At 35.9% G+C, this 20,389-nt stretch overlaps 1 protein-coding gene across 2 annotated transcripts in view; it reads right to left on the bottom strand.

Annotated features, from left to right (window-relative positions):
- EML5 (EMAP like 5) overlaps positions 1-20,389 on the bottom strand; it is a gene marked incomplete at both ends in the record, with an annotated part of 113,375 nt that overhangs the window by 45,699 nt on the left and 47,287 nt on the right. For both annotated transcript variants that reach the window (XM_082000541.1, XM_082000542.1), the window contains 7 exons: positions 1,591-1,684; positions 2,903-3,008; positions 4,818-5,004; positions 11,407-11,525; positions 11,914-12,020; positions 14,917-15,084; positions 17,962-18,174. In XM_082000541.1, coding sequence (XP_081856667.1) covers positions 1,591-1,684; positions 2,903-3,008; positions 4,818-5,004; positions 11,407-11,525; positions 11,914-12,020; positions 14,917-15,084; positions 17,962-18,174 — 994 coding nt within the window. The remainder of the gene's footprint in view (positions 1-1,590; positions 1,685-2,902; positions 3,009-4,817; positions 5,005-11,406; positions 11,526-11,913; positions 12,021-14,916; positions 15,085-17,961; positions 18,175-20,389) is intronic.

Here is a 20,389-nt window from a genome sequence, read left to right as displayed (position 1 = left end):
ATTTTGAAAATAAACTGCTATTCTCATCTACCTTTTAACTGATTTTTCTTGTTAGAATAAAACATATGCTGCTATATTAATTGTAAATGGAAATTTCAGTTGTTTCTATAAACATTAAAACCTGTCGTGCGTTTCAGATTTCTTACTATGCTTCTCTAAAACCAATGCGTTGCTTCAGTCCTATAGTCTGAAAAAAACACTTTCAACTATGTTTGCTATCTATGCAAGGAAGGAAATGCTGACTAGCAGGTTTTTTTCTTTATAATGCAGTAAAGCCTCTGATCCCTAATTTTTGCTCCCTGTTCAAGAGTGGCAACGATCTTTTACTGCCTATCATTTTCAGACCACTAAATGAGCCAGTTTCTTTCCATACTCCCACTGTAATCTGCAAACTATAGATGCTACTCTCAAAAATTGTATTCAATTCCTCTGAGTAGGTAGGAGGAAAAACACTCCAGAAACTAAATCCAGTGTAAACTGGTTAAAGTTTGATTAAAAAAAAAATTAAGTGAGATTGGTCCATTCAGAAAATAGGGGGATTTAAAAAAAAAAAAAAAGAAAAAAAATCATGTGAAAGGCAGATAAATGAATGGCCCAAACCACTACCTACAGAGAAGCGAAGCTAACTGGGCTTCTGACAAATAATGGAGTACTGGGAATGGAGTACTCTTCTTTATTTCCATCATCTATTCAGGATTTTCATTCCTCATTGGATAAGGAACTCAGCGTATTTAAAAAGAAAGTTAGAGTAAATGTCATTGAAGAGCAATAATGAACTTGCTGGATAAAAAAGAAGTTGACACTTTTAAATTGTATATGCAGAGAATAATAAATCCCTTTCAAACCTACCTAGAAAAATATTTAGAGTATACATACTGAATCCAGACAGTGGGGGAAAACCCACTCACATTACTGGTCTCCTTAAAGCAATAGATCCTTAGAAACAACAAAGTCAAAAACATTATTCAACATTAGAAATAAGATTCTATCTTGTAGATTAAAACTCTAATAAACATATATGAAATAATACGTGCAGAGTCAAAGAAACTTCCGAAGTATTTAACCTTTGGAGGTTATTTAGTCCAACTTCCTGTTCAAAGCAGAGCTACCCTCAAAGTTTGATCAGGGTGCTCAGGACTCAGAAAGGAAAAGGAAAGAACCTTGGAGAAAAGAGAACTGAGCAAAACAACTGCAAACTACCATCCCAAGAAATAGATGACCTCTGATGAAAAAGACCTGAAAAGCAGAGCATACATCACCATCTCTGCAAGGGACAACAAAATTGCATGGAGTGAGTTTTAAAGAAATTCTTTCAGAACACATCAAATAATAGTAAACAAGCTTTGTCTTGTATGTCTTCTTTCTTCACCAGTTGAGCTGTCACTGTAATAATTCTTGTTGACTCTCAGGGCTTCATTTTTTTCTTCCAAAGAATGTTTTAAGGCTGTGCTAAATGTTATCACCTGTGTCACTTAAGTGATAGAAACTGCTATTTATTAGGGAATAATAATTCTTTAATGAATATAATTTGCTTATTGTCATTTGAGAGTAAACCTAGGTACAAATCATAAAACAAAGTTAAATTCCTACCTTACTCCTGAAAGCTTTTCTCCTTTCTTCCAATCCCAGAGTACAACAGTGTGATTGTCATCTATTCCAACAGAAGCCAACCGTTTCCCATCCGCTAGAAAAATAAGTTTATGATTAAGAGAGTAGATAGATAACATTATGTTGCAATAATAAGAAACAATATTAAAGAATGTTATAACTTCACAGATATTATAAGAATGTACAAACAGGTAAATAATCATATGATGTGTGCTTAGAGGCACATCTGTTGTCTCCTTGCTTTTAAACTTGAGTGCTCAGTTAGATGGAGTTTAGGACTTTAAGGACTTTACCCTGTCTAAAAATTGCATCAAATCCTTTGTTCAGCTAGTTGCTGACACAGTTGCACAAAAACCTTCATCACAGGTTGTACTGTGAGAATGTTCTGTTCACTCTGAAAATCCCTGTTCATTTCTAAACAGGAAAGCACTGAAGCAATACCAGGAAGTTTATGAAACATCCTTAAACTCAGTAACAGCGTGAAGTCTTTGAGAAGCTCTTACACATATCCCACATTGACCTCCACAAAAGAAGTTATTTGTGCTCACTTGTGATCAACAACTGTCTGACATGTATCCTTCTTTGTAATTGCTATGCATCCATGCCAGGATTTAGGAAATTAGTTTCACGTCTTGAAAAAGGAGAACCAAAGAAAGATAAGAAGCATCAAAGACCCCAAAGTACTCATCTTTGTGATCACGCATCTTCGCTATGAGGTTAGAGAACCCAAACCATTAAAGAATGATTAGAAGTCAGTGGAAAAGGAGGAAAATTAACACTGGTACAGGGATTCAATGGGGTGCAAAAATCTCAAAAGATTTAACTGATGGTCTCTTATGTCAGTATAAAGTGGAGAGAGAGGCTGGGTTTCTGCCCGTAACTCCATATGAGACTTTCTAAATTTATCAGTGTGCTACCCAATTGGTTTGCAGGATTAAAAAAAAAAAAAAAGTGCAATTTGCTCAAAAATTTGCTTACACAGTTGTAATGCAGACACAATACTCAAGATCTGTGCACCTGCCTCATACAACCAAAAGAAATTCCAAAGCTATCAACTCAGCTATTAAAACAGCAAAGAACCTGTTTTTGCATTTCCTGATGTGCAAGACTCCACAGGAGCTCTTTTTAATGAATGATCACTTTAAGACAGCCTCTCTGATTTCACATTGATCACTGGAGATTATTTTTAATAGAAAATCATCAGTGTAAAGGAATTTCTAATTGCTCATTAGAACTTATTAGCTTGTATTTTCATACAGAAAAGGAATACTGTATATAAATAAATACTTATTACCTGAAAAATCAACAGCACAAACACCGTACTGGTGATAGCCCTTTAATACCGAGAGTGGTTTTATTGTTTCTGTATCCCAAATATGTACTGAGGAATCTCGACCAACCTGAAAGTATACATATTTATAACCATTTTAAAAATTTCTCAGTTACTTCACACAGTTGTTTAAAAGTATAATATTGACAAATAACTTAAAAAAAATTTGAAAAAATTTACAGTGATAAAATTTTCCTAATATTACTTCTGTCTGTCTAGCAACTATTCCTTCTCCTGCTTCACAAATACCACTCCCCAGCTCACTTTTTCTTCCCTCCAAAGAATTTAGGCACATTAATCTCAATTAACTAGCCTTACAATACAGTCCTCTTGTGTGGATGGATGTAGGAGGGGAAAGCCCTTCATTGATTGCACTGTGGCATATTTATTCCATCAATCGTCTATCAATCATTCCTCGTATAAAAAGAAAAGGTTATTTTTGTTGCTCATATGTAAGCTACTTCATGTTTAAGAAATCAAGGTGATTTCTCTTGCTTTCCAGTATCGTTACAGGTGCCTACAAGTCAGATTCTAATGCAGTGGAGTAACCTCCACTAGAATGGCACTAATGCAGGTAAGTAGAACTTGGTAAGAAATGGAATATAGCTTATTCTTTTCAACTGTGTACAAGCATTATTAATCAATATTTACAAGGTTATTTGCTATTCCAAAGGTTTTGCATCTCAGTACACAAAAAAGGGCTGCAAAACCAGAAGAACACTCTCCTGTGTTTAAGACCGGGGTAGGACTCAAGAAAACTAGCATCTATTTCTGGTTTTGCCACAAAATTAATATGTGATGTTTGCAAAGCCTTTCATAACATAAACTATCATGAAAATCTGAACCAGTGTTGCATGGGGAATTTGATTACTGCATTACCTAATTTCTGCAGGTAATGTAGTATACAACAGTACATAATGCGTATATATAAAACAGTATATAACGGAGTGTATCTTTCTGTTGACAGCATAAGGTATTTTAAAACACAGTAAATCCAGGCACATTTTTATTCACAGTCTTTACTACTCCAAAATTAAAGAGAATCAATTCTCACATTTAAGCCTTTAATCTCCAAACTGACCTGCAAATTTATGTTAATCTCAAACATTTTTACACAAATTAAGGGCATTATAAGCAAAAGTTTATTTCTATTAAAAATTTCAGTTTACATGTTCTCCAATTTACATAATAATGATGATAATAATAGTAACAACGAGAACGATAATGATAATAATTAAAAACTCCTGAAATATCAAATTAAATCTTCAAGCCCTGGTGCATAAACATTTATGGGAAGAGACGTTTGTCAGGAAACATGAGTGAAAAAAAAAATGACCTAAAATTACTGTTTGGTGAAAGATAAAATGAGCTGTTATAAATACTTTAGCAACATCCATACCTGTGTTGCATGTACAAACAGTAAATAGTTTGGTTATAGGTGATAACCAAAAACGTAATGCATGAAACTGAAATGCCAGAATGTAATAACTGCTAACTTCATGTTATGCAATAATACATGAATGTCGTACTAAGATAGCTAACTTCAAAACTAAGATACTAAAAAAATATATTTTAATTGCACATTTCCTCCACTTGTAATCATGAAGAATCAACATAATGCTGAATGAAAAATATAAATCTATTCCTGAATAAAAAAGAGGTTCAAAAAAGCTATCGACTAAATACTCTTATCAGAATTAATATAAAGAACTGGGAAAAAAACCTTATGCTGAAGGTTTTTAACATGATTTCATCTGCAATAGAAAGGCAGTCCTTCACCTGAATAAATGTAGACGGGACTTCCTTACTCCAAAATAGGCTTTTCTAAATTCAGTAGTAACAACTTCAGATTCTTATTGCAGATAAGCACGCATCCTACCTGGCCTGTTGCCACATAGTCTTTTAAGGGATGAATAGCAAGGCAAAGAATGTCATCATCATGACCTAGATAAAAGCGCTGTGTGTTCTGCTGTCGATTGTACACCACTCCCACTGCTGCAACATGGTATACAATTTCACCCGTCTGAGTGTAAAATAAATTGCTTCGACAGTCGTAACCTCTGTAACTAATTAAAGAAAAAAAGTTTGTTCATCAAGGTCATAACTGTATGTACTGTAGCTTTGAGATAAAATTATGCAAGATGCATTTTGCACATGTGAAAACTCAGATTACTTACCAATTACTGTTTTGGTGTTTCAAGATTATTCAAATATTTTTCCAAAGGAACACCAATTTATCAATTTAATTCACTATTCAGACATCAGTACTACTAGCATTAAAGTGGATGCTATTTAATAGTTACTCTCCACAACTAGTTTAGAAGAGGAAGTAATAGCTAGTAGTTTTTCCAGACCACATGGAGAATTCAGGCATGCAACATGTAATTAAATGAAATAGCCAAAACAAATACTTTGGACATTTTCTATTTCTTATTGCTCAAAAATCAGGCCACAAAAGTTTCCACAACAATGTGGACAACACAGATATCATAAAAACAAAAGTTTCTGGAAACCTGATAACAGAAAACAAATGCATACATTTTCTTCCAGATCAGCTGCTTTTTTGAAGGAAAACCTGTTTCCTTTCTGTATTGATACATCAACTGGCATGAATAGGCCAATTCCCAACTGAGGTCTGTATGCGGTGTCACAGTCTACACATTTCTTCCTAGGTGTGATGAAGATACAGTACCCCATAAAAAACAAAGGTGGCATTTTCAAAAAGGCTAGGGTCCTACTTTCAGAAATAATTTAAGAAGTCTCAGAAATCTAAAAAACATTAAACAAACAAATAAATTTTAAATGAGTGGTTTTAATAACACTATCCTTGGCAGTCAATGGAGATATTTAAAAATGTATAACTTAAATTCCTTCCTTCCTTTCTTCTGATATAAACAATACTCCATATGTTCCTGACACATCCTGTTTCTATGCTATTAATTCCCCAGCTAACTTCTTTCTATTCCTCCTGTTCTTACAGATCTGCACTAAATCAACTTTTTAATTATTTTACAAAGATGCAGGCAAATTCTGGTTACATTTCTAAATATACAGGTAAATTTACAGGAAGGGAATCTAAATTGAAGGGAACACTTGAATGCGTTTGCATTGGCCATGAATTATCTTTATTTAGGGATCATAAGGCTCTATATAAGTATTTTTACATCCAACTTCTAGTTGGGGAAAAAAAAGCCTTGAAGATGATCAGCAGGTCTTTAAATTATCACTAAGACAAAGACGCATCTGTGCACATACCAATAAGTGTCATACCCAAAATGAATGGGATAGCATTAAGACAATTACTGCATATGAGACACTTAAAAGGTTTAAATGACACAGAAATTATGCAGTCCAGTTAGAAAAGTCATAAAATTATGTGTAGCTTTCCTTGCGTACGTGGTGCAAACGTATGCACCGGTCAAGTAACGAATATTTAAGGCAGTTGACCAACTTAGCTTAATGAATGCTATTCTGAAAACTCCAGCCATTGATCCATGTTCACAAATACTAGACCTGTGCATTACTGGAAAACACTACAGCACATATCTGGAGCAGGTTTGAATACACTGTGTTTCTGTTGGGTCACCTACACTACATGCAATGGTAGTTACGTCAGATCATATGAGATTAGAGAAAAATTACTAAAATAATCTCACAAAGTTTTTAAACAGACCAGCAGATGGTCCAGGTCCATTCCTCCCCAGACGCAGAACGCTGCATTTCCCCTTTTTGAAGTTCATGAGATTTCTCCCTGCCCAGTTCTCCAACCTGCCCAGGTCCCTCTCAATGGCAGCACAGCCATCTGCTGTACCAGCCACTCCTCCCACTTCTGCATTGTCTGTGATACCGAGAAGTCCTAAGCTGGGTCTCACCAGATCACAAACAAGCAAAGTGAACTTCTTAAACAAGCAAAAACTGTGATACCACAGAAACAAAAGCTTTTATCTACATCTCCTGCCTACCCACTCTTCAGACTGGTACTCACAGGCAGGGTCTTAACTTCAGGTTTGGTCCCAGTCCAGCAACTTTTCAGTGTCTCCTGAGTTACTGTCCCTTCAAGGTCTCTAGAAAAATCTCTTTCCATTAGGTCTGAGGCTCAGCTGTATGTCTGCTCCCTGCTCTTCTCAAAGTGACCAACATTTTAGGCTCACAACACAGGTGCAGACTCTTCAGTCATGCTTTGCTCTCCCTCCACCCAGATCCTTCACTAACAACATGTTAGTCTGAACATGTTCAAATGTTTTGAAGCCAATTTCTGCCTGACCCAAAGTGCAGCCTGCTTTGCCCTGCGTGGCTGCACCCTTCTTTGATGTCCAGCCACTAGTTTTTAAAGGAACATAATATACAATGACCTACAGTAACTATGAAGAAAGGAAACAAAAATAACCTATCACAGTATGCAACATCAACAGTTTAAGGACATGACAACATTCAGCGAGGGGCAGGGATTATAAAAGGCACAGTGCCAAAGAAGATATCCGGACTTATTGCTGCTCAGATGTCATTTTCCTTTGCCTCACTCTGCACTGTACTCTGTTAAAAATACTGGATTTCCTTTGCAAGCACAGAATAATTAAAAAAATGCTGAATATGCACCCTAAATGAGAATATTTTAAAAAGCAGCTATGAAAATACTCATGCTGAAAGAAATAATGCTTTAGAAATACTGGACATTGAGCAATTCCTTCTAAGCTTAGCAGCCACCTGTAAAAGTAAAAAGCACTGAGACAGCAAAAGGGTCTCAGATACTTCTACCAAGCAATCCAGAAATTCAGAATTTTCTCAGCTCTTGTTGTAACAATTGCCTATTTACCCTATGTTAAGCATAGTGAAACTGAGTATGTTAATGCCATATATCACAGGACTACCCAAAACATCCAAAATGTATCTAGGATACAGAAAAATAGTTCTTATTACTTGTATCTATAACTTTTTATCATCAGAAGTTTGGATTTTAGTTCACTTCCTCCAGTTATAAAACAAAAATTGTTTTACAAACAGTTGTTTGCAATTAAAATAAAACACATTTTGCCAAAATATCAAGCAGTGCAAAGAAAGGCATTTTGTATCCCACTTAAACACATCTTGTCTTTCCCACATGCCAGTTTACTAACTCCCTGACTATACAGGTTCTTCTCACCAGAAGGATAAAGCGATGGGGTTAGACAGTCCAAGCAGAGATGAAAAAGAAGTGTGTTTCAGTGTAAAATATCATTCCCTGAGAACATACTACACAGTTCCAAAATACTTACATCTCCATATTATTACAGCAATTTAGAACTCACTTATTAGCTAATCTCAGAAAAAGCACAATGAGAAACAATTTCTTTGCATGCAGAAAACAAACCACAGAGGTAATATAAAAGGCATCTTGATTAGCAACTAGAGACTAAAAACTAACAAAAGCAAGCTCTGCATCATAGCTACTAGATAATACATAACAAGACACAATCAACATAACACTGCATTCTGCAGTAGCTGATGTTTTCAAGTGGTCTTCAGCAACAGCTAATCAAACCATTGATCCAGGACTGATTCAAGTTAATATGACAACAACTTTCAGAAGAGAAGATAGCTCCCTCAGTGCTACATAGGAAAAAAAATTTGCCATTACCAAGGTCATGAAGAGCAGGGACTGGATCCAGTTTGCGATTAAGACATGTAAACATAGGTGTTCACATGTCTGTTAGATATATTAACACGTATATTTTAGTCAACAGCGTTCTAGTCAATGTTGTCAATGGAACCTGCAGGGCTACTCACCTGACGAGCCAGACATCATTCAGTTTTACTTGAGCCAAATCACTGATGCTCCACTGACTACCAACTGGATCTCTATTGACTCTGATGGAAGTTTAGATATACATATAAAGCCACCTACTTTTAGGCACAAAACTGTTAATTCTTTAAGCTGAAGCTGTATCCTACCCACAGTTGCAAGTTACACATCTACATCCAACTAAGGGGCAACTTCAAAAGTAGTGAACTCGCTGCGAAAAAAGTCAATGTCCGTAGTTTGTCTGATGCTCTAAGTGTTTCAAAATTTGTATATTACTCTTCGAAGTATATATGGGAAATTTCTGAATGTAGTGCAACCGTCCCCCAAAAATGTCCAGAAGAACGAAATGTCAAAATAAACATGGCTGAGGTCAGAGTCTTTATCACAAAGGTAGGGATTTATTTTTTTTAAAGAATATTTTTGCATGGCAATAGTGTTTTCTTAACAGGACACACTCATAGCTTACTCCCTTCAGATGTTCTTTGTAGCCCTTTGGTAGGAATCCATGCAAGGTGTCATAAGACTCATTTAAGAGCATGAGAAATCTCATGTCATCTTGAAACCATAACCAAATTTCATCTTGTAATGCGAGTTCAATGGATATCTCAAAACTCAAACTAGATTTTGCTTACATCCTCTGAATATTAAAAAAAACATAAAAATCTTGTAAGATCAGCAGCGTATCTTTGAAAGAATACAGGACATAAGTATTATATTTGCATCCTTATTCTCTGCCAGCAAAAAGAAAGTATTACAAGCATTGAGTCTGAGAAAGGGGTTCCTCTGAATATCTGTAAAGGTGTATCCTTTTTGTGTCTCTGAACCAACACCACTGTCAAAGTCATGGCAGAAAGAAAATACAGGAATAATCAAAAAGATGCCAAAAGTAGTACACCACTTCAATAACATGTTTCTGATCATTTGTATTAGTCTCTTCCTCTCAACTGTATTAGTCAGTGGCTGGCTCACATACTTAGCATTATTGATTTCATCCCCTTCCAAAATAGGAAGTAACCAGAGGTTTAAAAGATTTCTTAGAGGATATGAAGAGATTTTAAGAAGTTCATCTTTCAAAGCAGTTGACAAATTCAAAACACAAAACCAACGTGCTCAAAAACAAAGAAAAAGAGCTTCCTATTCCCCTAGTTCAAAAAAGCACCACTTCTTTACACTTTCAAGGAACATCCAAGACATTTCCATTGCTGCTAAAGAAAGATGAAGCAAAGCAGACTTCCTGAATCAGAGAATATGCCTATTACTCACTTGGATGTGGGTCACTTTAAAGTTAACAGCCTGGACATTGAGAAAAATCTGTTGTTCAGCATGGATTCTTCATTAGTTTCCTTGATGCCCATTGGGTAACCAGACAGAACTCAACTGGACATGCTACTTCTGGTCATTCCTGGATATTCTGGTCAAGCTTCACTTCTGTTGTGAAGGAAATAACAATAATCCCAAAGATCCAGGGCCCTTGCTTGTGCTACATCATCTTCAGGATCATTTGGTCTGATTCTTAGACCAAATTCTAAAGACTACATAGAGCTACACACCTTAATGCATTTTCTACACAGATATAAAAATCTTCAACTGAGAATTCTGGAGTGTCAAAAAGAGAAATAAAAAAACAACTCTGTACCACGCTTCACGCTTGTCATTATTTCCAAAGCTATTTCTCAGACTCCATCTCTTTTACAGACAAAATTGCTGAGTTGAAGATTAACTCTTCTCATCCAATTAATTAAGCATGCCATGTGGAGCCCTTCTAAAACTGTTTGTGTGTCATTATAAAGATAGACAGTATCGGTAACTTGTCTTGTGCATTTAGATATCTCTAAATATAAGCTGTATTCCTGCAAAAAGGTATCTTTTGGAAGGAAAACACAGTATTACCTGATTTCTAATGCCTTAACTTAATAAAGGCTTTGGTTTTGCTTTATATCAAGGGAATTTATATTTCTGATCATTATTCTAATGTAGTAACACCTACTGCCAGTTTGCTTTAAAACACCACATCTTTGTCCTGATGAAAAAGTCTTCACTTATGAAGAGTTGTGGGAGACTACCAATCCTAAGGATGAAATCTTAAGATTTCAAGGATGCACCTGAAAGTCAATTTATTACTCAAATTAGCACCAAAAAGAGAATGAAACTGAATTTTAAACACACTTACAAGACCTGTTAAGAATTAAATTTAATTCCTAAACTAAGAGGAATGTGTAAATTGTTTCAGATTAGGTACAGACGAGCAGTTTATACTTTTTTTTTTTTAATACAACACTGATAGAAACACTACTTAGTATCAAACCCAATCATCTTCAACGACACCAAGTTTCTGTTGTAGCTTCCAAAATAATACACCAAAGAGAACAATTACTCTCCAGATACTAAAAAATATGGGTGATAGCCAAATATTATATTTAGTCACCTATTCAAAGAGTAAGTACCAGCTAAAGTTTCAGTGCAAATTCACTTCAGAATTCATGTTCAGAATTAGTCTAGCTTGGCACAAAAGCTTTCTATTAATTTAGTGTAAACTTCTTTTTACAGAAATAAATAAAAACAGTAAATCACAAAGCAACCGACCTAAATGTTTTTCATCAGATTATTAAATTATGAACACCAGTCTACAAACCACAAAATTAGTTAGTACAGCCTGCTTGTATATTTTAAAGAATCCTAGTTTTCATACCCATGAACAAAATGTAATCTTATACTGTTCCCTGGAGCTCGCTCTCGTCTCTTAGAAGCTGCACTTTTTCTCTTTTCTTTGCATTGCTCTTTAAGTTGAGGTAGATCTTCTTTGTAAACCTTTGAGAAAGAGAACGCTTATAAATTAAGAGATTCATAAGAAAAGCATGTTTCTGAGAACATAGCCACAGTTATCACCCACAAAAATGTTATATTGATATCACTGAAAAAAATCTCCAGTAACTGTAGCTGGTAATTCTATAGTGTAACTTCATTTTAAATTACAACCAAAACCCTAATAGAACTTGCTAGAAATACATGTACTAATGTTTTTTCTCTATTGTATCTTAACATTTTGAATGTATCAGATGATAATGATTCTAAAGGTTTTGGTCAGTTCCTGCTCAGGTCTCAGTCTCCCCAGTTTTCAGATTCCAACAGGTCTTCATAAAAGATCAACTTAAATTGTGGGAAGCATTCCAACTGCCATTAAAACTAAAATCTTTACCTGTCGACGATAGGTGATCTGTGTCTCTTGTTCAATTTCAGAGTCCAGCTCTGGAACATCAGACTGATCTGAATCTGATTCATCACTATTAGAATCAACCAGACTCTCTGCCACCAAGAAAACAGAAACAGAAAATGAAGCAATCTCAATTACAAACCAGAAAGTGTTTAAAGTAACTGCTTACTGTTTCTGATTTGATAATCAATATTTATATTAACTACAACATAAACTGCTAGTAACTGACAGGCTACAGGATTAATTCTGCTGATACAGTAGAAATAAGCCAACTTCTAAGTATGATAATCAGTGGACAAGTGAAGAGCTACAGATGTCATCTATCTAGACTTCTGTAAGGCCTTTGACATGGTCCCCCAAAAGATCCTTCTCTCTAAATTGGAGAGAGATGGATTTGATGGGTGGACTGTTCAGTGCATGAGGAACTGGTTGGATCATCACATCCAGAGGGTAGCGCTCAATGGCTCAATGCCCAGATGGAGATTGGTGATGAGCGGTGTCCCTCAGGGGTCCATACTGGGATCAGTACTCTTTAATATCTTCATCAGTGACATAGACAGCGGGATCAAGAGCACCCTCAGCAAATTTCCAGACAACACCAAGCTGAGTAGTGTGGTTGGCATGCCTGAGGGACAGGATGCCATCCAGAAGGACCTGGACAAGCTTGAGGAATGGGCTCGTGTGAACCTCATGAGGTTCAACAAGGTCAAGTGCAGGGTCCTGCACCTGGGTCACAGCAAACCCCAGTATCAATACAGGCTGGGGGATGAAGGGATCAAGAGCAGCTCTGCCAAGGAGGACTTGGGGGTGCTGGTGGCTGAAAAACTGGACGTGAGCTGGCAATGTGCTGTATCCTGGGCTGCAACCAAAGAAGCGTGGCCAGCAGGTCAAGGGAGGTGATTCTGTCCCTCTACTCTGCTCTGGTGAAACCCCACCCTGAGTACCGCGTCCAGCTCTGGAGCCCTCAGCACAGCTGTTGGAGTGGGTCCAGAGGAGGCCACAAAAATGATTAGAGGGCTGGAACACCTCTCCTATGCGGACAGGCTGAGAGTTGGGGTTGTTCAGCCTGGAGAAGAGAAGGCTCCGGAGAGACCTTATTGCAGCCTGCCAGTACTTAAAGGGGGCTTATAAGAAAGATGGGGACAGTATTTTTAGCAAGGCCTGTTGCAACAGGACAAGGGTTAATGGTTTTAAACTAGAAGAGAGTAGATTTAGACTAGATTGGTTGGACAGGACTCTGAACAACCTTACCTAATTGAAAATGTCCCTGCTCACTCCAGGGTGGTTGGACTAGATGACCTTTAAAGGTCCCTTACAACCCAACCCATTCTATGATTCTGTAATTTTTTTTGTTTGTTTTTGGAAGTGAGTTAGTTTTCATTCATTAAAATAATTTCATCAACATTGTCAGGAGGAAAGGAAGAAAGAAGAGAATGAATTAATGAGTATAAAGCAGAAACTAAGACTTGCAGAAAACTAAAAAGACAAGTAAAGGGATCCAAAGAGAAACTTATGGTTAGGTGAGCCATTGATATAAGTAGCAATTCTTCAGGTACATTATGAAAAAAAAAAATCATATATGGGAAAGAAGTGGTAAAATTTTCGGTGACTGTGGAGAAAAAGAGTAGTCATTTAATGTTTCTATTTACATGCAGGAAAAGCCAGATAATGTTGTAGCACAGAGTTTCATTCCAACAGAAACTGAAGAGAATGTCCTGGCTGATAAATGATAATATATTTGGGTCTCTCTGCAACCTTTGACTGAATGTTGCACATTTTTTGAATAAGAAGCCAGACACAAAATCAGTCTGGAAATCAAATGGTTTTTAAAAGATCTCAAAATGTAGTTACAAAGACAGAATAAGCACTCAGAATTGTTTCTGGAAATACGAAATAAAGAGCAATGCTTGGAGCTACACTTTAACATTTTTATCAGTGATCTAGAGAAAAACAATATCACTACCAATAAAGGTAGCAGATCACACAGTTAGAAAAGCCACTAACAGGACAATTATCGATTCTGTGAAAAAAAAAGATGTATGTTGCACATACTGTCAGATAGCCAGAAGTAAGGTTATATATACAGCAATAAGGAATCTAAACTACACAACATATAGAAATTCTATCTTGGAAAGCAGTAGCTAATGAGAAATTTGCGTCATGGGAAATGATAAGTTGAAAATTAATTCATACCATGAAGGATCAAACTAGTTAAAGGCTTTCTGGAGGCTTCATCAAAGAGATGAAGAGGACTATTGCTTCTTTCTGCATCTGGCACTGTCAAGGCCAGCACTGAATCATCATTCATTTACCTATTAGCTGTGTCCACGCTGATACATCTTCATGTGATCTTAGCCATTGAAAGGTGAAACCACATGTTTCATTGTAATGCTGTCTACTTATTTTCCCAAAGGACTCTCTAAATTCCTTTAGGAATTTCCAAGTGAGTCACTCAGTTAATTGTTTGATTTTGGGAAACTCAGTCATAAGAGTAATTGCTGTATTAGTCACTGGTGGAAACATGATCTACATTTTTTTCCAAATACTAAACACCTATAGTCTACTTTAAAAAAAAAAATCCGTTACGATAATTAAATTATCACCTAAATACTTCAAAATTTTAATCAAATGAGTATATCCTTTTTTTTTTTTTTCCAGTGACTTCTGGGCATCCAGTTGTTGTCAATTTAGTAAAAGATGATATGTATAGAATTCATAAGTTCATATCTATGATCCAAATTTTAAAATTTTTTCTTTGCACAGGGAACACAGTGGCAAGTATTTTTCAGTCTTGCTAGACTGAGTATACAGTGTACAGGCAAGCATTAGGCAACACTATTAGGTACCTAAGGCAGCTGCAAAGTTTAAAAAACAACAATTTCATGCAGACTGACAATTCTGAATATTTATTTCTATACTGCCACCAAAGAATTTGACTTCTCTTTCAGCCTCCCCCTTTTTTTTTTTATTTTCCAACAAGTTACTTACCTTGGGGTGCTATATGAAGGGAATCCTTCAACTTCCTATCAGGGACAAATCTCCACTGAAAGACAGAATGATCAGCTCCCCCAATGGAAACGACCCACTGGTGATCGTGTGACCACCTGACATTTGTCACGTGAGCAGAATGACCAAGATATTTTTTAAACTTTGCTCCTAGAACAAGAACAAAAGCCTCTTTCAATATATGTGGAATATGTGGAAATATGTTCAATATATTACAATATATTAGGAAAACATATCAAGGAACTACTGTAAAAAGTAATAGTTTAATTAATCTAATTACTAGTGGTATTTTAATTAATACCAGCAACTTTTTGCAACATTCACAAATTTTAATCTGTCTTTAAGACAAATTTTATAACAAGTCAAGCACAAAGAGAGAAGACATACAATAGTGCTGCATGAGGTATGTTAAAGAAAAATTTTTTTAAATTTTACTGCATTTATTTTATTTTATTTTTTACAAATGAAGATTTTGACAATCATTATTTCTACATTGAGAAGATGCAATTATTTAAATATTAAATGATGTTTAACACAGATATTTAGATCTGTGAAAACACCCCCATATGTGTGCTCATAGCACTGGTTCCCACTGTTTGTGCAATCAGAGTGCTAAGCACTTCTAGCAATTCATATTCTCACACCTTTAGTAGTAGTAATAGTGGTAGTAGTATAACTACATCAAGTTAACGTTTTCACTGACTCCTACATAATGACAACAGAATCATCGTATCAGTTACTAAAAAGAAGTTCCTAACAGCACGCCATTATACAGATTCTTGTGCCTTTTATTGGTTTTATAATTCTAGTGCAAAATAGGAGACAAAAAGGAACAAATTCAGTCTCCTTCAAATGGACAGAAGACTGTTTTCAAGAACGTATTTTTGGATTACTTCAGGTACCAATAAAAGCCTTATCAGTTTAAAAACCAAACTGGAAGAATGAAATGAAATGCTTTTTAATATCAAGTCTTACAAAAAGAGTTGCGAAAACTATGGAGGAATACAGTCATTTAAAAAAAAATATTTCTTCAAGCACATCTTGCCTGAAGACATATCCTAAGACCCATCATGAAGGTCATGCGGTTGTAGCTGGTGTTAAATATGCAATGTGACAAACTGCAATGATACAACGGTGTGACGCGCTGCCAGGCTGCACCCAGAGGGTGGTGGTAAATAGCTCCTTTTCAAACTGACAACCTGTCACAAGTAGGGTCTCCCAGGGATCGATATTTGGCTGTTTGATAACTTCATAAGTGATCTGGATTACAGGATCAAATGTACCCTGATGAAGATTGCCAGTGATATCAAACTGAGTGGGGAAGTGGACACTTCAGGAGAGTCACGCTGCAGGAAGACCTGGATAGGCTGGAAGAGTGAGTTAACAAGTTCAACAAGGATAAATGTAAGGTCTTGCATGTGGGAAGATAGAAGCCAGGAGAGCAGCACAGGCTGGGACGTAACCACCTGAGGAGCATCTCTGTGGAAAGGGACCTGGAGGTCCTGGTGAACAACAAGCTCAATATGAGTGAACAGTGTGCCGCTGCCACAAAGCAAGCCAACAGGATGCTGGGCTGCATCAACAAGGGCATCAGCAGCAGATATAAAGTCGTCATTACCCCAGTCTACTCAGTGCTTGTCAGGCCACACCTGGAATGCTGTGTTCAGTTTCAGTCCCTGCTATACAAAAAAGATGTGGACATGCTGGAGAGGGTCCAGAGAGGGGCCGTAAAGATGATCAAAGGACTGGGAAGCCTTCCATATGAGGGAAGGCTGAGAAAACTGGGTTTGTCCAGCCTTGAGAAAAGAAGGCTTACAGGAGACTTTATCACCATGTTCCAATATTTAAAGGGTGGCTAAAACCAAGATGGAGACTCCTTTTTTACAAGGAGTCACATGGAAAAGACAAGGGGTAATGGGTGCAAATTACCCCTGGGGAGATTCCGACTGGACACAAGAGGAAAATTTTTAACAATGAGAACAATCAACCATTGGAATAATCTCCCCAGGGAAGTGGTAGATTCCCCAACATTGGACACTTTCAAAATTTGGCTAGACAGGGTGCTGGGCCACCTCGTCTAGACTGTGCTTTTGCCAAGAAAGGTTGGATGAGATGATCCTTGAGGTCCCTTCCAACCTGGTATTCTATGATTCTATGACTTTTTCTTTCCCTTTCAAAACTTAAGAGATATGATCTAGTCCCTAGGCAAACTTTCTAGTTTTAGTGGACTCTTCTTAAAAGCTGGGTAACATTTCACAGGCCTTCTCTGATCATCATCATGAGAGATGATGAGACAGAGATCTCTGCTACTGCTAATTTGTAACTTGGTGTCTAGAATGGAGTTCTTCAAACAGCTCTGAAAAAATGAAGCCTTTCTCATCTAAAAAGACAGATACCTCCCCCCTGTTCACTCAGTCCTCAACAGCAAACTTGAAAATTATATACCTTGCTTTAGACTTCAGTTTTAAAAATTTCACATGAGATTTGTCCTTATTATTAGCAAAATTTTGAGGAAAAATGTGTTGGAAAAGTTTTTAAACTTCAAATAACATACAGTGGCATACTCTGATTACAGGACCAGGGTGCTGCTCACTTATTGACTCTATTCATTTAGCAAAGTCTTTTGTTCTAGCTCCTAGCCCCAATAATCATCATGGATCCAGAGGAAGGAAGAAAACTACTTGAAGACCAAGGTGAAATACTTAAAGATATGTATCTCTCTCATAAAAGGCTAGATATTGCATCACTTCATGAAATTCTATGAAAAAAACCCTCAAACTATTTTACAAAATGAAACATATGTAAAACTTTTGCCTATCCTATTCAAAACGTTAATAAAATAGTGTTAATAATACAGTAGTCAGTACATCAGCCTATTGCTGTTTCTTACCTTTGAGTTCAAACTAAACTTCTAAGAATAAATATTGGCCATTTATATAATTTTCAAAAAGACAGTTTTCTAAAACCTTTTTCTTGAATAACCAAAATTCAAAAATATACATTTATAATTGAACTTAAAGGTACTACCTTTTCTTAGACATGGGTATCGAAAGAGCTTTACTATTCCATAATCATCAGCTGTAACCATAACTTGCCCAATAAAATTTGCATCCACAGAGTTAATATCATTTATATCTGAATATTTGGGCCAGATTCCATTAACTTCAAGGCCAGAAACACAGGTCCATGATGCCCACTGAATGACTTTTAATTCCTCCTTGTTTGTTACTTCTTTTCCACCTAAGAAAAAAAAAATAAAGAGCTATTTTTCAATATTCACTTATGCAATTTTAAAGAATGTAGAATGTTTTAAAGTTCTCCAGAAATCAAATCTAAGTGACACAGAATTAAAAACTGACATTCTAAAACTGTCCTGATCTAATATTCTCTATTATGACTAACAATATCAGTAGTAAGGCTTCTCAAAACTACTTAACAGAAGATGATGGGTTTGGTACTTCACAGTTTTTATTATTTCCTGATATCTGCTTGAGGCTGTGTTGTTATTAATGCTTACAAAAAAATACATGTAGCCATTCTAAGAAAAGTTTGGAAAAATCTTGTTGCTGCACTATTCTAGCAACCTGGATTTAGAGCAAAAACTGAAGAATTCATTTAGATCTGACCACTGTAAATTACTGAAAATACCAATTTTATGCTTAGATCCTCATTACATTATTTCACATCAGCTCTATCTGTAATTAGATTGTTCCAATCCCACAAAGTTCCATGTAGGAGCTTAAGTACTGAGTCAGACCAATGGCCCATTTAATAAATACCGTGTATTCAGGAATGGCCAGAAACAGAGTGCAGAAGCAACAGAAGAGCCATAGAGAAAACAACAAAACAACAGCCAGAGAAAAGATAAAGCAAAATGAAAAATAAACTGGAAAGGAACACTTAAAAAAAAAAAACAAAACACACAAAAAAACCCCACACTCAAGGAAAAGTTTTAACTACTATAAACCCTTCCAAAAACTGGAAAGGAGCTCAAGTGCCTGGTTTGAAGATCCTTCAGCTCTAATGAAATAACTGTACCCTTTGAGAAGGTTTACCTTCTAATCTCTTTCAGTCACTAATCCATGTAAATGATGACTACTAATACTGATTATATCCATGACTAAGTCCTACAGATCTTGTATTAGGCAACTGTAAGTTCCTTACTCATTTATAGTGGAATTTCAACTGTTATGTGATTCAGATCATTGTCTGAAAATATTTAGGAGATTCCTCTAACTTCATTGACTTTGCTAAACTTTTTTCATAAACAAGCTTTCACAATCCCACATTCTAATATGTTGAGAAACCCCAGGCTGAAAGCTACCTATATTTGTACAGTCTAATTAAATTCTCACTTACAATCTTTTCTGACGTATTTCCTGTCTCATTCAGTGTACAAAATCAAACTTGTGCATAGGATGAATTAAATGCTTCAGCAAAGAAAGTCACAAAAAGCTCCATGGAACTATGAATACTGTACAGTGCAAAGAGTAAATATTGTGTGATGAAGGAAGGGACAATATAGTAGAGTGGTGATGATAATAAATACTTAGTACAAATATGATGAGTTTGAAAAATACAGAATGATATTACGTAAAGAGTCTATACACACAGAAGAAACAAGTCAAACCTTGTGACAAACACTGTCTTTGACATATTGTAAGCAGCTTTAAGATATATGCACTATGTCCTCGGCAGAGGGAATTGTCTTGAAAAATCCCTCAACGGTATGTGACAGTTCAGTCAACTTTTCAAGACAGTGTTGTCTTGAAAATATTTACAATACTGAGGTTGTCACAAACTTTTAATCTGGAAACTACATTCTAATATTATACAATACACTAATTTTCTTTAATAGTCCCCTGCTATAAAAAAGGCCCATCTTTTCTATAACTGATAACTTGCATTATCAATATACTGTCCAGCTAAATTTCATTTTAATATTTTTATTCATTCTGAAGGTTGCACGATTGAATCATATATGTATCACAGCTTCAACATTTCTTTTGTTTCTAGTGAATAATTCCTAACAGTCTGGCATCCTTTTATCAGGTACTCTGATTTTCTCTACAGTTACCTAATACCATTATACTTCCAAATTAATTTGCATTCTGATTGTTTCTATTAGAAATTTCTCACCGTAAAAGCTCTTTAAGTTAAATTCCTCAGTTCTGCTGTAAACATAGTTCTAGAAAATCAGATGCCTCTTCCAAGATGCAATGTACGTCTCTTTCCACATATTTTAATAATCCATTTATAATAACCCATTTAATATCCAAGCTCAATAAGTACAGAGCTATAAAGCTATTGCAAAATTGAATTTGAATCCAATATCTTTCTTTTTCTAAAAAGGTGGGAGCAAAGCTTTAGTTTTGAAATAAAATAAATTACAAGCCAGCATCTCTACCATGAAAAGATGCATTATAAAGAAGAGTAAACATGTAAGGATAAAAAT

The sequence above is a fragment of the Phaethon aethereus genome, assembly GCF_964289735.1.
Source record: "Phaethon aethereus genome assembly, chromosome: 5".
Classification (NCBI taxonomy): Eukaryota; Metazoa; Chordata; class Aves; order Phaethontiformes; family Phaethontidae; genus Phaethon; species Phaethon aethereus.
The sequence above is the reverse complement of the archived record's forward strand: the minus strand, read 5'-3'. Positions and strand labels throughout refer to the sequence as shown.